We start from the raw sequence: 15,771 nt of genomic DNA, 5'->3' as shown, positions 1-15,771 counted from the left end.
AGACAGTATGTAAAATAAGTGATATATTCACTCAATCTCTTTTCAAAAGTTTCCACTGCCTTATCAACAAAATCACCTCTTATAGGCAGACAAGCAAACGGTAGATGGCGACCGAAATAAAAAATAAAGCGAGTGGCACGGAGACAGGCGTAAAGTATCCCGGGGAACTAAGCAGTTGGGCGGCCTCCCTCCCTCGCTCGCTCGCTCTCCCCCTCCTCCTCCTTCCGGCTTGGCTCCTCTGCTGCGTGCGGTGGCTCGCCGCGGTGGGCCCCACCCCCTGCGAACCCGCAGCCCAATCATGAGCCCGAAATGGCAACGAGGCCCGGACGGGGGGTCGGCGCACCCCAAACGAACCTCCCACTCCCACCCCAGGGAAACAAAACGACGGGGCGGAGACGAGACGCGTCCCGTCCGCGCACGCTACTCGATTGATTGCTTCCTTCCGCCCGCTGCTGCCGCTGCCGCCAGAGCTCCCCCCTCCCTCTCCCCCTCCTCGAATCCCCGGTGCCCTAGCCACCCCGCCGCCCCCCGCGACGACCACCGGCGGCGAGCGAGAGGGCGGATCGTGCCCCACGCGCCGCTCCTTCCCCTCCCGGAGGGAGACCCCCAGGTACGCCCGTCCGCTCCCCCTTTGCTATAGAGTCCAGAGCCCGGGCGACCGGATCTTCCGCCTCACGACGCGGGTTCAGCGCTGCGGCTGAATGACTGGGTGGTGGTCGACCCGCGCAGGATCGAAGACCGGTCGGCCGCGGAATGGGCGGCCGCGATGACTAGAGGGGGTCCCGCGGGGGCGTTGTTGGCGGAGGTAGCGGAGCGCATACCATGGTGCAGTGTCTCGACGGCGTGAAGCACCTCCTCGCGGTCCTCTTCAAGTGCTGCGACCTCGAGCTCAAGCAGCCGCGGGGGCTCGAGGACCCCCAGGTCCTCGCGCGGGAGACCGTCTGTACGTCCCTCTGCGCTTTTGGTCGCCGTTGTTTTCTGCTTCAATTTCGTGGCGGGGGAACTGAACTGAATTGAGCGCTGAACTGGGTTGGATTTCTGTGCGTGGCGCAGTTAGCGTGAGCGAGGTCGAGGCGCTGTACGAGCTCTTCAAGAAGATAAGCAGCGCCGTGATCGATGACGGGCTGATTAACAAGGTAGGTGGTTGCTGACGAGTGCTTGTTTCGCAGCTCAATTCTGTGTATGTAAGCACTGTAGATTGCGTATCACTGTAGGTTATGTTCTGAGGATTGTATTTAGGTATTGTGAATCATCCGCCGGGTGCTGTGGCTCTGTCGTTCTGATTTATTCGCACTGTGCAGGAGGAGTTCCAATTAGCGCTCTTCAAGACGAGCAAGAAGGAGAGCCTCTTCGCTGATCGTGTAAGTCCGCTTTAGTTCAACGCAGTTGATTGCTGTGTACTGCTGCTTGTCATGATGTTGTCGTTGCATATTTGGTATCAGTATTACTGCCATGCACTTGCTATTTTTAGGGACCTGGTCAAAATCAATGAGATTCAGGGGTTCTTGATTGTTGATGTTGTATCGGCAATTGAACTCTGTTCAATACTTATTGATGCAACACATGCACTAATTGACTCGTAATTATTTTGTGGAAATAGTATGAGTTAGCAGAATTCTGCTGACCCTCGCTTCAGATATTCATGCATCATAGTATTACTCAGCCATTTATGCGTTTCTCGGAGTCCGACTCCGATTTGGCAAGATTTTGGATAGAGCTAATAACATACGAATTCCGATATGGATTCGGAGTATCCGATTCAGCCCATGGCATGGTTTCGCGAGCATTACTATATGATTTTCAGGAGTCTGAAATAGGATCTACCCTTTCTTTCTTGTATTTTCGCTAGACAATTTTCTAAATAATGTCCATCATTGGTTAATCATGTGCGGTCTATGTCTACCTGTTAGCTACCTTCAACCAGTGGTCAAGACAATTTGATCAGACAGTGAATATTTCAAGTATTCACCTTCTGTGGCCCATGGGGTGCCCTTTGTCCTGTGTGTTACTCCACATGCTTCCTTTTTTGCCCAGCTCAGAAATTTGTAGGCTTCTCGCTCTTTTACCCTGAGCATGCGTTATCATGCATGCTTGCTTTAAAGCAATACTGTTATATGTCAAGTTTCTTGAATAAAAGAATATAGCAATAACTTTGAGATGATACTCTTCTTACATAATGTACCAGTTTGATGACATATCATAGCTCCTAAAAGTGTGACGTGCATCGCATGCACTAGAGTTAGTTTTTTCCTTGATTCAGCATGTTCATGCAGTATTGTGTTATTTCTAACTGGAAGCTGCATATGTGCATCACTTGACTGATTTGCCCTGTAGTTTATTTTATTATCAGCAGGAATGCCTTGTGTATCTCTTGTCAAAACTCAGTGTGCTTCTATATTTGAGTTGTGATGTGGTTATCCAACATTTGGCTAGTTCTTCATGGTTACTAGACACTGGTGCTAAATGCATAGTCCATAGCTATTTTTTGATACTTGAAGTTTATTCAAATTACATGGCTGTGTTCCTCTGTATGGAAGGTCATCAACTTACCAAGATGGATCTATCAATTTTAGCTGGAGAGTTTCCTTTTGAGAACTTGGAAGCCAAAAATGTTGAGGACCATATTATGTCATTATATGTAAAAGGAACAGCTGCGTGAATATCATTTCTTTTACTATTGCTGCATGAATTGACAAATAGTTTACCTTTTTTACACATTATGTTCTTGTGTTCTTGATATTTTCCCTGCCTGTGCAGGTATTCGATTTGTTCGACACAAAGCACAATGGAATTTTAGGGTTTGAAGAGTTTGCTCGTGCACTCTCAGTGTTTCACCCAAATGCTTCAGTTGAAGAGAAAATTGACTGTGAGTTCATTTATCTTGTAGCTAGAGAATTTGGTTCCCAAATATGCAATTATATCCAGACTCTAGATTGTATCATCATAATGGTGATACCTCTTCAAATATAAATGTATGCAAGGATTCTCACCAACCCTAGTCTAATCATCAATTTCTGGATACTGTACTTGTGTTTGTGGTTAAATAGAGGAATTTAAGGATCTTAATATTTTATGTTATGCTCCTGCCTTGTCACATCCTCTTTATGAGCTGGAAGATCTGAAGTTCATGTCATCTTTTACAGTTTCATTCCAGCTATATGATCTTAAGCAACAAGGCTTCATTGAGAGACAGGAGGTATTGATACTATTTCCAGTGTTGTAACCCGTCAGGTCTAGCATGTTGGCTAAATATATTAGCTTGTACAGCATTGTAAATAATTCAAAATGTTCCTGTATTGTCTCTGATACATGAAATTATGCTTTATTCAAGTTAATGTCTTTTGAACTTGATGGCCTTGTCAGTTATCTTGAGTAGTTATGGTATGGTGACCATGTATGCCCACACAACTGATGATAGGAAGGCCCAGGCTTTCTGATAATCACTGATTGAATGAGGGTTTACAAAGTTATGAAACAATTCTCTGAATGTAGAGGCAGTATCTGGGTAGTGCTGGTTAATGGTTATGCTAAAGTTAAGAGACCAGTAGTTCAATCAGGCTTGTTACTATTTAAAAAAAAGGTGAATTATCAGTCTTGTTCCCAACAGATTGAGGTTTAATTCCTACTCCCTCCGTCCCAAAATATAAGATCATTTTTTAGACTATCATAGTGTCTAAAAAATGATCTTATATTTTGGGACGGAGGGAGTTAACATATTGCAGTTGGCCTTATTGTTGAGATTCAGGAATTATATCGTTTAGCTTTGAAGAACTGCTATTGTATTCTTGAGGCTAAGTTTGTGCAGCGTGTCAATCGTTTGGTTGAGCTTTCTCTGTTTGCTTCATCTTAACGCATATATTTGGTTATCAGGTTAAGCAGATGGTTGTTGCCACACTTGCGGAGTCAGGAATGAATCTGTCTGATGAAATTATAGAGAACATAATTGATAAGGTGTGTTACAGTTGTCCATGATTGTTTTGTTAACCCTTGATTATAGCACGTATTAGGCATTAATTCTCTAACTTGTATTATGTAGTGCTGCAATTCTCGATTCTTGTATATGACAGTTCCACATAGCATTTCTATTATTAAATTGCACGAATACTGTTTTCCTTTCTTTCTTTTTCAATACAAGTATTCCTCATTCCCTGTTTTCCTCCTGTTGCATGATGATTGTAACCCATGTTAAATTTGTTGTTTTTCCCCTCATGATAAGACGTTTGAGGAGGCAGACACAAAGCATGATGGAAAAATTGACAGGGAAGAGTGGCACAATCTGGTTCTTCGACATCCATCTTTACTGAAGAACATGACTCTCCAGTACCTCAAGTAAGATATTTCCTTTTGTTTTTCTATATATGATGGTTCTTTTTATGTGTATCTTCTACTCAGTGCATTTACTTTTAACGGTTTACTGATGCTCGTGGATAAGAATTTATTTCTCAGTTAGTGTCAAGTGACAAAGTTTTTCTTTGATTTTACTCAAGAAATTTAGTTTTTTCTATATGTTGGTTCTTTTTATGTATCTTCCACACCTCAACACAGTGCTCTTCGCTTATGTTTGCCAGTTACCTGCTGCTCTTGAATAAAGATTGATAGAAATTTCATTCTCGATTTAGTGCCAAATTACCATTGAAATATCTTGTAATGTGAAACAGTGTTGTCTGGAGAGTCACATACTTGAGATGTGGTTAATCAAACTTCAGCTGTGTACATGCAAATAGTGCTATTGAGTAAAGCATGTTGGCTCAAGTATTTGGGAATTCATGCACTGTTGATGAACTGCACCAAATTATTTCAAACATGTGTGCTCAGTTAGTGCTTCAGCCTCAAGCAAACCACTGCATGTCGGGAGCCAGAAGGCTACAAGTCTTTAATAGAAAATAGTTAGGTTTTATGTCTTTTATTTTTGTCAAGACAGATTCCTAGACGTGAGCAGTATATGACATATTTCCAGTACCTCTATTCTTTATATAATTCTCAAGCTAACTTTGCCATCGTGAGCAGGGACATCACCACAACATTTCCAAGCTTCGTCTTCCATTCTCAGGTTGACGATACCTGAAATTCTTGCAGTTATTTCGAATCGGAACATCAGAAGATAAGCTTGCGGTAATTTTGTAAAGTTTTGGCATCGGACTGTTTGGAACTTTGGATCGGCAGAGAGCTAGAGGCCTCAGTGCTCTGGAGGATGTTGAATTTGAGAACGCAAATTGTTGTCAAATAACTTTGCTTCTTTCATTTGAAGAATTTAGTATTGTTGGGAGCCTTTGGGTAAGCTGTTATCTCTTATCTGAAGTTCCCAGTTTCTCCTCTTCCCCTCTTTGGTTTTTGGCTGGTTAGCGATCAGGTCCAATCCTCTGGGAATTCTGCTGTGTGTACAAAAATGGAAACAGCCTTGACATTGTTTGTTATCTTTTGCTGGGAAGTTTGTCCATTGCTTTGCAATCTATAGTAAAGTGGAGCAGAAAATGGATTGGATTTTGTTTACCCGTTTCCTCGCATGATTCACATAATGTAAGATGTTTTTTGACACTACACTAGAGTAAAAAAAACGTCTCGCATTATGGGATGGAGGGAGTATTGATCAACCCTTTGTTCATCTTACAGAAATTAGGGTTACAAAATATTCCTCTGTTAGGTCGAGTCGCATTTTATCTTTACCTTAATATTAGGACGGAGGTTTTCATAGTTCTCCTTCTGTCATTCTTTTATATGTATTGATTTTATTTATGTTAACCATAAAGATTGATGGCTGAGATTTAAAAATAGATCTACAAGATCAAGGGACACCCATGTCTGGGTTTTCCTATTTAGATCGGCTTCGAGATTGAGTTGTTTTATTACGCGTAAGTATTGTACACGGACACTTGAGGTGATATTCTTACTCCTAACTTTTATATCCGTCTGAATCATATGTGGCAGTGGCCATGCTATGTTTTGTACTCCCTCCTTACATCTATAGGTCTAATGCGGTTTTTAAGACCGCTTTTGATTACAACAACAAAAACAACAAAGCCTTTAGTCCCAAACAAGTTGGGGTAGGCTAGAGGTGAAACCCATAAGATCGCGCAACCAACTCATGGCTCTGGCACATGGATAGCAAGCTTCCACGCACTTCTGTCCATAGCTAGCTCTTTGGTGATACTCCAATCCTCCAGGTCTCTCTTAACGGACTTCTTTCATGTCAAATTCGGTCTATCCCGCCCTTTCTTGACATTCTCTGCACGCTTTAGCCGTCCACTATGCACCGGAGCTTTTGGAGGCTTGCGCTGAATATGCCTAAACCATCTCAGACGATGTTGGACAAGCTTCTCTTCAATATGAGATGTATAATGTGAAAATTATATCATTAGCTCCTTTCACATACGAATTTGACGGTATCTTTATGTAAGTTGCATGTCATATATTATTGCTCTAACATTAGGTTAAAGTTAGCCTCGAAAAACATATTTTTTTAGCAAGTCGAAAAACCCATTTAAGTCTGCATGCACACACACTTTCATATAGCCAGTCTGTACTGGGCCACATAGTGGATAGAATGGGGCGGGCTGCTAATTAAATCAAGGATTGATTGTGTGGGATAAATAAAACTAGAACAATGCCCGTGCGTTGCCACGGACTCTTAAAATAGTTTATAAGAGTTTTATAAAGATAATGCATGTTAAATTTCACACATACAGACAATATAACATAAACACAATTTAAATAGAATTAGTACTAATTAAAGTACATTTTTGCAATGTAAATTGTTAAAAAGAAACATTAATGGCATGTCCATGTAACAAACTGAGTGATGTTCCAACTAAACATCTATTATAAAATTATTAATATCTAGATGATGCGTTTAAGAAATTCTTTCACAATATATGAAAAGTTGTCTTTAGCTTCATTTCCATAATGTTTTAGCAAGTATAATAAAAACTGTTTTCTTAACTCATACTCATCCTGCACAAACAATATATGTAGTTAGTATGAAAATTTCACGTCGAAGGTCTTAAAACATGTAACGGACAATACTCACCACGCAAACCGGCTTGGCCCATTCCACCAGAGCATAAAATGAATCATCGCTAATCATGTCTAAATATAACCTCCTAATTCCCATTAACATCAACCAGTATTCTTGGTGTTTATTACTGTTAGTCAACTGGCATTTCATGTTTCATTACTGCCTGAGATGAAGGTTATCACTCTAAAATAGCATGGTCATATTAGTGACCGTGCAAGCTTCAAGATTTAAAACCGATAAGCAGCCCTTCAAATAATTGTGAATGGAACAGAAAATGTGTGAAAGTTTTTTGCCTTTAACACGTCACTACAACTTGACCATGTTGATTTACGACTTGCTTCCTTGACGGATGGAGAGCATGTATTTTGTGCAGCACATCATCGATGGCCTTATGCCATGTTCTTTCTCTTTAGTATCAAAGACATCCTGCAAGCAGCATGGTAGCATGTCTTCAATCATTCGGTGTGCATTTTTGTGAATGAATTTATTTTAAAACTTGACCAAAGTTCTATAACAGCGATCCCATATAAGTTTAATCTTCAGGCTCAGCTTAAGAGGGATAAAAATGGCATACTTATACATACCACAACACAAGATCTCTCTGAACCAACATGTATCGACGGATAATAAGTCTCTTCACCACAATCCAATTCCAGAGACTCTTGCCATTATCAAGAAATGGGAATCTGGTGCTTAGCACTTTTTTTTGACGAAAAGCTGTCGGAGCAGCACTTCACTGAAATAAGGAAGAAGACAAAGTACAGCAGGATGCCCCTAGGGGCGATTACAACCAGTGCACCCCTCACGCACTAAGCAAGCAAAACCAATTAGTCCGATTCCCTGGGTAACTTTTTATGTTATATAGATATCACTCATATTCTGGTCAGGGGCGGAGCCAGAAAATTTGGCCATTGGGTTCACCCATTCACTCTTTTATGAGAACTTGACACTAAATTATGAAGATTAAAGTCTAGTTGCAACAAAATTATAACACCCATAAACACTATGACGAACATTTGGTGCTGCATTAAAAACTGAAGAGTGCAAGGCATACCAGTTCCATAAAATTATAAAAGCACATTTTTACATATTATAAATAATAGAGTAGTGTCAAATAACTTTAAAGCTCCAGATTTAGCTTCTCATCTTCCCGAGATATTGAAACAATGACAACTTAGATTGACAAGTTTAAAATAAATACCATCAAGCAAACGAAGCTTGTAAACCCACTCACATTTAGAGCGGCCCCTTCCAATCTTTCATCGCCTTAAAAAGATTGAACACTACCACATTACTAATTGTAGAAACTATATCTTTCCCCACATAACAAATTTGAAAAATATATAGCAAAAACTAGGGCAAAAAAATCACTATGGTATACTAGGCTATTAGGCTAGATAGAATAGACAGGAGATGACGAGATGTGGCAATGTAACCTAATTACCTCAAATTTTGGTGAAAATTGTTGTCCCTGTCGATCTAGACGCAAGGAACACAAACAGACGAGGAGAGATGCGAATTGGAAAACTAACAGACGACGACTCGACAAAGTGTTTGCCTACGTGCGTGTGTATATTTTTTTAGGGAAACGTGTGTGTGCATGTATAATAAACAACAAAACACGAGTACAGAGTATGTGAGTAATCACAGTTTAGGCCTGGCCGGCTGGCCGCCTGGGCATCAAGTGCCTGTGGGCTTTTGGGCCCTTTGCTTAGCTGCTCACGATATTTGATGGGGTCAGCTAGAATTTTTTACTGGGTTCAGGTCAGTCAAACATGTCCCTACGAGCACGTACGAAGCAAAATTTGTTGGGTTCAAGTGAACCCAACGTTTATACGTTGGCTCCGCCGCTGATTCTGGTCTGTAGTGACCTATTAAAATGTATGTTCCACAAGTCATCATCTTATTCTATTGGCCAAGGCAATAATTATATTTTGACAGTGAAGCAATAAGGATAGCACCTAAAACATCAAAACGAAGTAACTACCCAAGGGCGCTCTACAGAGGGAACATGAAAGATGTATATAACAAATTCTGTCAAGCCCATTTTCTTCTTAATCTCTGATGCCCATATCCTAGCGATGTAAACTGCTCTCATTTAAAGCATAGTCAGAGAACTGCTGGCATACAATTAAAGATTACAAAGTTAATGCAAACTATCATATCAGCAAAAGGCATGCTTATAAGCAACAGTACCGTCGAAGCGTGTGATTACGGTTGCATCAGTTCCATGAGCTCCGTTTGCTTTCCCTAGAATACTGGGAAATTAAAAGGAAAGGCTAATTGGATTAAATGTAAGATGTTGCCATAGATATTATTCAGAATGAAAAGAATCTCACATTTAACCTTGTCAAGTTGCAGACTACACAGACAGAAGGCTCGATAGATTCCGTCGGGGCTCTTCTAACGCCTCTTGTGGCTAAGCACTCGGCATCAAGGAACAAAGACTTGTACCACTGATCTGATTGGTAATAACGACGATACATGTCTATAATCCTGACACTGTTTTGATGTCAATACAGTTGAAGATATAAGATAGAAATAAGGGGGAATAAGTTACTCATGTCAGAGGATATGACTTCAATCGATAAAGGTGCCGCTCGATCTGGAAGCCTGAATAAGGGCAGCCTCGGGACGACTGCCCTTGCCTATTTCAACTGAAGCACCAACACCATGTTTTACAACAACAACGACATTGTCGTCCAAGAGGTCCATATTCTCAACCTGTCCTTCAAGATTGATGATCTCATCACAAGCGACCTTGAGCCGTCCATGGCGCTAGCTAGGTGTAGCGCCGTCATTCCTAAACAAGTCACGAAGGGAATTTTACATATCAACATGTAGCTTCCCCTTCTGCAGTGTTTCTAATGAACAAAAAATTGCCCCCGAATGAAATAACACTATGGAGATGCCATTCTCGTCATACCCAAGTGATCTGGCAACTTTCTTGAAAGAACTGAACTTCATGTCCTCCATATAGAGCTTGTCTTGGTATACCTGTAAATACATTTATACAAATGTAGGATGTCTACACACACGTCCGTGTCACAAAACTACCGCAGTTCACCAAGTGCAAACTTCATCGGCAAGCATGCATAACCAAACCTTCTTTTCGACAACATTCTACTATTTCCTCCTGGTTGGTCACAGAAAGTACCTAGAGCAGAGCTTGCAGATTTTGAGTTGCAGCAATATTTTAGCGAACCTTTTAGATTTGTTTATGTTATTGCAAATATTTGTTTGCATACCTGTTTCGTCGGTTATACGGGTTTTATGATCACCATAGCCTGAACAGTCAAACCTGCGACGCGTGCCTCCTCCAAGCACCTCTTTACTTCGAAAATCTCAAGCCCCCAATCATTGTCCTCGCTAACATTGTATGGTACCTACAAAATTCCTGAATATGTAGGAATAAAACAACAAAGCTGAACTCTCCACAGAACGCGAGAGGCGAACAGAAGTAGCCCGAGATCTCCTGTCTTTCCGTCGGCGACCTCGCCGCTCCTCCTCGCCTCCGATGGCCGGCTTGGCCTCGGCAGGTGGGGGGGAGCCTCGGGGAAGCACGGGCCTGTAGATAGGTTCCAGGAGGCGTCGTTGAGACGCCGGCGACGTCGCCGCGTCGGAATAAAGGTGCCCCGGCTTCGACCGCGTTTCGTTGGGAGTCCTACTTCCGGCGAGAAGCTTGTGGGTGTTTGGTTCCTCCTGCTCCAACCCTGCTCCGGTGACGTGCTTCTGTGCGGCGCCGAGGAGCGTGTGAGGACTATGTGTGTTTTGCTGCAGGGATCGACCGGAGGTACGGCTGGGAGCAGTGCTGACGGTGCCCTGCTTGGGATGGATGGAGTCCACGGCTGGCATCGGATCTGGCTCGCGGTGGAAGGGCCTGGCTGTCTTCAGGGAGGCAGAGTGGCGTCGTCCCCAGGCCTGGAGGTGAAGGAGCTTGGGGAGCACGGCCGACATGGCCGTTGCCTCCGGCCGATGGAAAAATTAGGATCGAATCCAGTTCTTTGCATCTGGTGTCTACTGCGGCTCACCAACGCCAATGTGCAAGGGGTTCCTTCAGCTCTATGTGAGCCGCTCCTTCGTGTTATTTCCGGCCTCCAGCGGTGGTGGTTGGCTTCGACGCGACGGAGCGGCATCGGCGGAGAAGACCAAGGATGGGGTTGCAAATTTTCTTTGTTTGAGGTCTTCTGCGATGTATGGCGGGGCCAGCTCTACGGCTTGTATCCTTCCTGTATTTTCGTATTTGTACGTCTGGTATCTACGTTTGTATGTACTGTTTTCCGACTCATATAAATACAAGTAACGTATGCCTGCGGGTGTACGGTTTCAAAAAAAAAAAGCTTGGTCATTTCTTACATGCAATAAACTTTGTCTTAACACCCGCCTTAGCTTCACAACAAAATTCCTGAATATGCAGGAATAAAACAACAAAGCTCAGCTACTCTGCAAAAACCATGAAAATCTATAGAAAGTTCAGAGAGGCAGACATGGTTGAGGCAACGATGTGCGTCGTGTTCGTCTCAATGTTTGTTACCTAACTCAGTAGAGAAGCATTATCATCAGTTCAGAGAGGCGGATATGGCCGAGCCAAGGTCGCTTCTGCCTTGCCATCACGGTCTCACGGTCATCCTCAACTGCAAGAAGAAACAACACATCAATTCACATTACTACAATTTCAATTACCACTTTGTCGTGGAGGCACTTGGCGGTGGTGGGGCGAGCGTCGTGGTCGTCCTGCGGCGCCAGATGCATGGAGGCGAGCTGGGGTAGGGAGGAGCACGGTAGAGACTGGCGGCGTCGCAGTTCAGTGGATAGGTTGCCAAGGTCTACTTGAAACTGATAAAACAGGGTAAAGGAGTAGGCATTTGCATCACGAACCTTCTCTGATACAGATTATTGTTGTACATGAAGTAGAAGTTGACATCGAGGTCAGCTCCCCAAAGCCACCAGCAACGCCAGGGCCCGTTGCAGCCTGATCTCGGCCATCGGAAGCCCATCTCGCCGCAGCACCTATGCCTCCCGTGCACCTTCACGCTCCTGCTCGCGCCACCAGGGAAAGTGCCACACACACGCCGCCGTTGCCGCGTGACCCCACCGCCAGCCAGCCTCCGGCAAACGCCGTCGCGTCGGTGAGCCCCACACACTGCTTCCTTCCTTCCTCCTCCCATCTCCTCCTCTCTCTCTCGTTTCCTCCTCTCTCTCTCGTTTCCTCCTCTCTCTCGTCCCTCCCAATTCCTCGTCGCACCGCTGATGCAGGACGCGGCTGCCGTGGACTTGGACAAGGAGTTGGCAAAGAGGAATAGGGGCGGCGACGCACCCTCCTGGAGGAGGGAGGAGTAGGGGCGGTGGCACGTGCGTCGGGAGGAGGTCGGGAGTGTGTGGGAGGGGCGCACATAGGCGGCATGGGCGGCCGGGAGCGAGGGAGGAGGTGGGGGCGGGGCGGCGCCGGGATCCAGGGAGGTTTGGGGTCGGGCGGCGCCGGGAGTGAGGGAGAAGGTGGGGGCGGGGTGACGCCGGGATCGGGGGAGGAGATGGGGGGCGGGCGGCGCCGGGAGCCGAGATCCAGGGAGGTTGGAGGTCGAGGCGGTGCCGGGAGTGAGGGAGAAGGTGGGTGTGGTGACACCGGGATCGAGGGAGGAGCGACGATGCTTCGGTGCCTTAAGGCACCTACCTTTCTGTCTATGACATGTGGGCCCAACAGGTGGCTGGTCCACATGTCAGTGACCCAAAGGCAGGTGCCTTTAAGGCACCGAAACTGCGTCCAGGAAGGAGATGGGGGGCGGGCATCGCCGGGAGCCGGGGAGGAGGTGGGAGGCTGGCGGCGAAGGGATCTGGAGGCTCGAGGGTAGTCCTGGCTATGGGCAGCCCGGCCCAACCCGGCTCGGCCTGACGCCGCTGCCGGGCCGGGCTCGGGCCTAGATTTTGAGCCCGAAGGTCGGGCCAGGCCCGGGCCCATCGTTTTCACGTTTTCCTAAAGGACGGGCCGGGCCGGCCCGAAGCCCGACGGGATTTTATGTGTTTGGGCCGGGTTCGGGCCCAGAAAACAGGCTCAGCCCCCAGGCCGGGCCGGGCTCGGGCCTGGGTTTTTTGCATCGGGCTTGGCTAGGCCCGGCCCGAAGCCCGGCCAGGCCCAAGGTATGGCCAGGTATACTCAAGGGCACTCTCGCTCGTGCGTGCGAGTCGGGCATTTTTTTCGTAGGTTTTTTTAGGTTTTTTTAGGATGAAAATAAATCAGAAGAGGTGGGACAAAAAAAAACCTGGAAGCGAGACTACCAACTGCTCCATTAGGAGTAGAGATAGGAGGAGATGGAGGACGGACGTCAAATAAAAAGGTTTAGGAGCATGAGGAGATGGAGCCGATAAAAAATCAGGCCAGCAGCCCAGCTTTGGTAGACAACGAACGGTGCCGACTATTGGATATATGAGCAAATTACTACGAGATTTAATCCAAATGAACAAAAGATAAATCATGAAAACAATAGCAGAGATTAAATTAATCATGCGAACTAGTATAGTAGATGAATAGATCATATCTAGGGCACATACTAGAAATATGAATTCTATCACGATCTCGAACAGGAAGGATAGAATCACATACGGTGCAGCAGGAGCAGCAGCGCCGGCGTTGACGTTGTCGCCCATGTCGTCGAGGATGAGGATGAGATTGCCGAGGTCGGGGAAGAAGTCGTCGTCCGCGAAGTCGTCGCTGCCAGCAGTTGCGCGAATGCGCTCCCCAAAAACCTAATCGCCCCTCACCCGTACAGGATCAGGAGAGGCGGGGTTCCGGAGGCCTGCTGTCCCTTATCCCGGTGCATGCCAAAAGAAGGGATGGAGAAGACTTGCTTGGCGGCGTAATGATCTGGAACGGTGGTGAGAAACCATACGAAGCGGCGGTGGCTAGGGTAGACGTCTGCCTGACTATATAGTGTGGGCCGGGTAGGTCGTGGGAGTAGACCCCATGTCCGAGTCGTCACGATCCAAAGGAATCGGAAATGGTCCAGTAATTAACGCATCTGTTAATTATTAATTAATGACTCATTAATTTTTCCCGAGCAACAAAAATATAGACAACGTGCAGAGCTCTGTCCTCGGCTCGGCTCAACCCCGCAACCCGCGGCGCGGCGTGGCGAGGAGAGCGAGGAGGAGGAGCGCGCGTGTAGGTCTCCTCTTCTCAACTTTCGGGGTGGGACTAAACTTTAGTCTCATCCACTTCACTCACATGTGTGCATGAATGGGCCAAGAGAATTTCAAAATTTTAGTTGGGCTTTGGGCCAAAGGCCTATTAGCAAAGTTCCAACAATCCCCTACAAAGTCTCATTGGCACATCTCATCATTTAGTTCCAAAACATTGTTTATATACCGGTGCTTAGTGGAGACTGTGAAGTTGAACTTCCACTTAGAATTTTATGCTACACTAGATCACAACTTGAATAGTGGACTATGCCTTGAACTACAAGTTTTCTGCGAAACTAGTTTCACACAAATTCTTGACCGATACTGGGTACCGCAAGGCTTCCCCGCGGGTGGAGCGTATACGTCATACTCCAGGGCCTTTCATGAATTTATTAGAGAGCACCCAATTCTCACAGACTGCAACGTTAACAGTCAAATTCATATAGGTGTGTTCCTCAGGAGTTGCTCTGCAGGACAACATCTCTGCTTACTCAAATAAGCCACTTGGAACACATTAAGATAAATATCAACCTGCCATGCAGATCAGGAGAGTATTGCATCTTCATGGAGTGGGATAATTAAAATAGGGATACTCTCCTCTCAGCTGACCAACAGCTTGTCGCCCACTTCTAATTCACGGGATCTCCGATCACATAGAGTGGGTTACCACTATGGACAACTCATGCGGTGGGTCTTAGGCCCATCTCCATCGATGCATTATCTATCACGTTGCGTGATAGACCCTTTGTGAAGGGATCTGCCAAGTTTTTCGATGTTTTGATATAATCCAACGTAATAACTCCGGAATTCCTCAATTTTCTAATAGATTTTAGTCTCCTCTTCACATGCCTTGAGGACTTCATATTGTCCTTAGAACTATTTATCTTGATGATCACAGTTTGATTATCACAATTCATCAGGATAGGGGGTATTGGTTTTTCAACCATAGGTAAGTCCATCAAGAGCTCACGGAGCCATTCTGCTTCAACAGTGGCCGTGTCTAATGCTGTGAGTTCTGCTTCCATAGTTGACCTCGTTAAGATGGTCTGCTTGCAAGACTTCCAGGAAACAACGCCACCACCAAGTGTAAAAATATAACCATTTGTGGCCTTAATCTCATCAGTATCAGATATACAGTTTGAGTCACTATAAACCTCCAGTACCCTTGGATACCCGGTGTAGTGAATCCCATAGCTCGCGGTGCCTTTCAAATAGCGCATAACTCTCTCAAGCGCATGCCAATGATCATCTCCCGGTTTTGACACAAACCGACTCAGCTTGCTCAGAGCAAAAGAGATGTCAGGCCTCGTGGCACTCGCCAAATACATAAGCGAGCCAATAGTCTGAGAATACCTCAATTGATCTCTAGCAATCCGTCGATTCTTTCGAAGCAACACACTAGCATCATATGGAGTTGGAGAAGGCGTGCAGTCGCTATACCCAAAATGACTCAAGATCTTTTCCACATAGTGAGATTGAAGCAGTGTGATCCCACCATTCTCATCTCTCAACAGCTTGATGTTTAAGATAACATCAGCTACTCCTAGATCCTTCATCTCAAAGCAGCGAGATAAGAAATCCTCAAC

General features: G+C 45.2%; 1 protein-coding gene across 1 annotated transcript; it reads left to right on the top strand.

Moving 5' to 3' along the window:
• The first annotated feature begins 248 nt into the window (after positions 1-248).
• LOC125507912 (calcineurin B-like protein 2) lies at positions 249-5,490 on the top strand. The gene is made up of 9 exons (XM_048672437.2): positions 249-610; positions 730-943; positions 1,054-1,136; positions 1,302-1,361; positions 2,758-2,866; positions 3,144-3,196; positions 3,871-3,951; positions 4,217-4,329; positions 5,008-5,490. Exons 2-9 carry the CDS (start codon positions 823-825, stop codon positions 5,063-5,065), a joined length of 678 nt encoding a protein of 225 aa, XP_048528394.1. The 5' UTR covers positions 249-610; positions 730-822; the 3' UTR covers positions 5,066-5,490.
• The last annotated feature ends 10,281 nt before the right edge of the window (positions 5,491-15,771 follow it).

This window comes from Triticum urartu, chromosome 5A, assembly GCF_056163025.1.
Source record: "Triticum urartu cultivar PI428250 chromosome 5A, HENAU_Tu73, whole genome shotgun sequence".
In the NCBI taxonomy this organism is placed as follows: Eukaryota; Viridiplantae; Streptophyta; class Magnoliopsida; order Poales; family Poaceae; genus Triticum; species Triticum urartu.
Note: the sequence above shows the minus strand (reverse complement) of the source record. Positions and strands in the feature narration are given on the sequence as shown.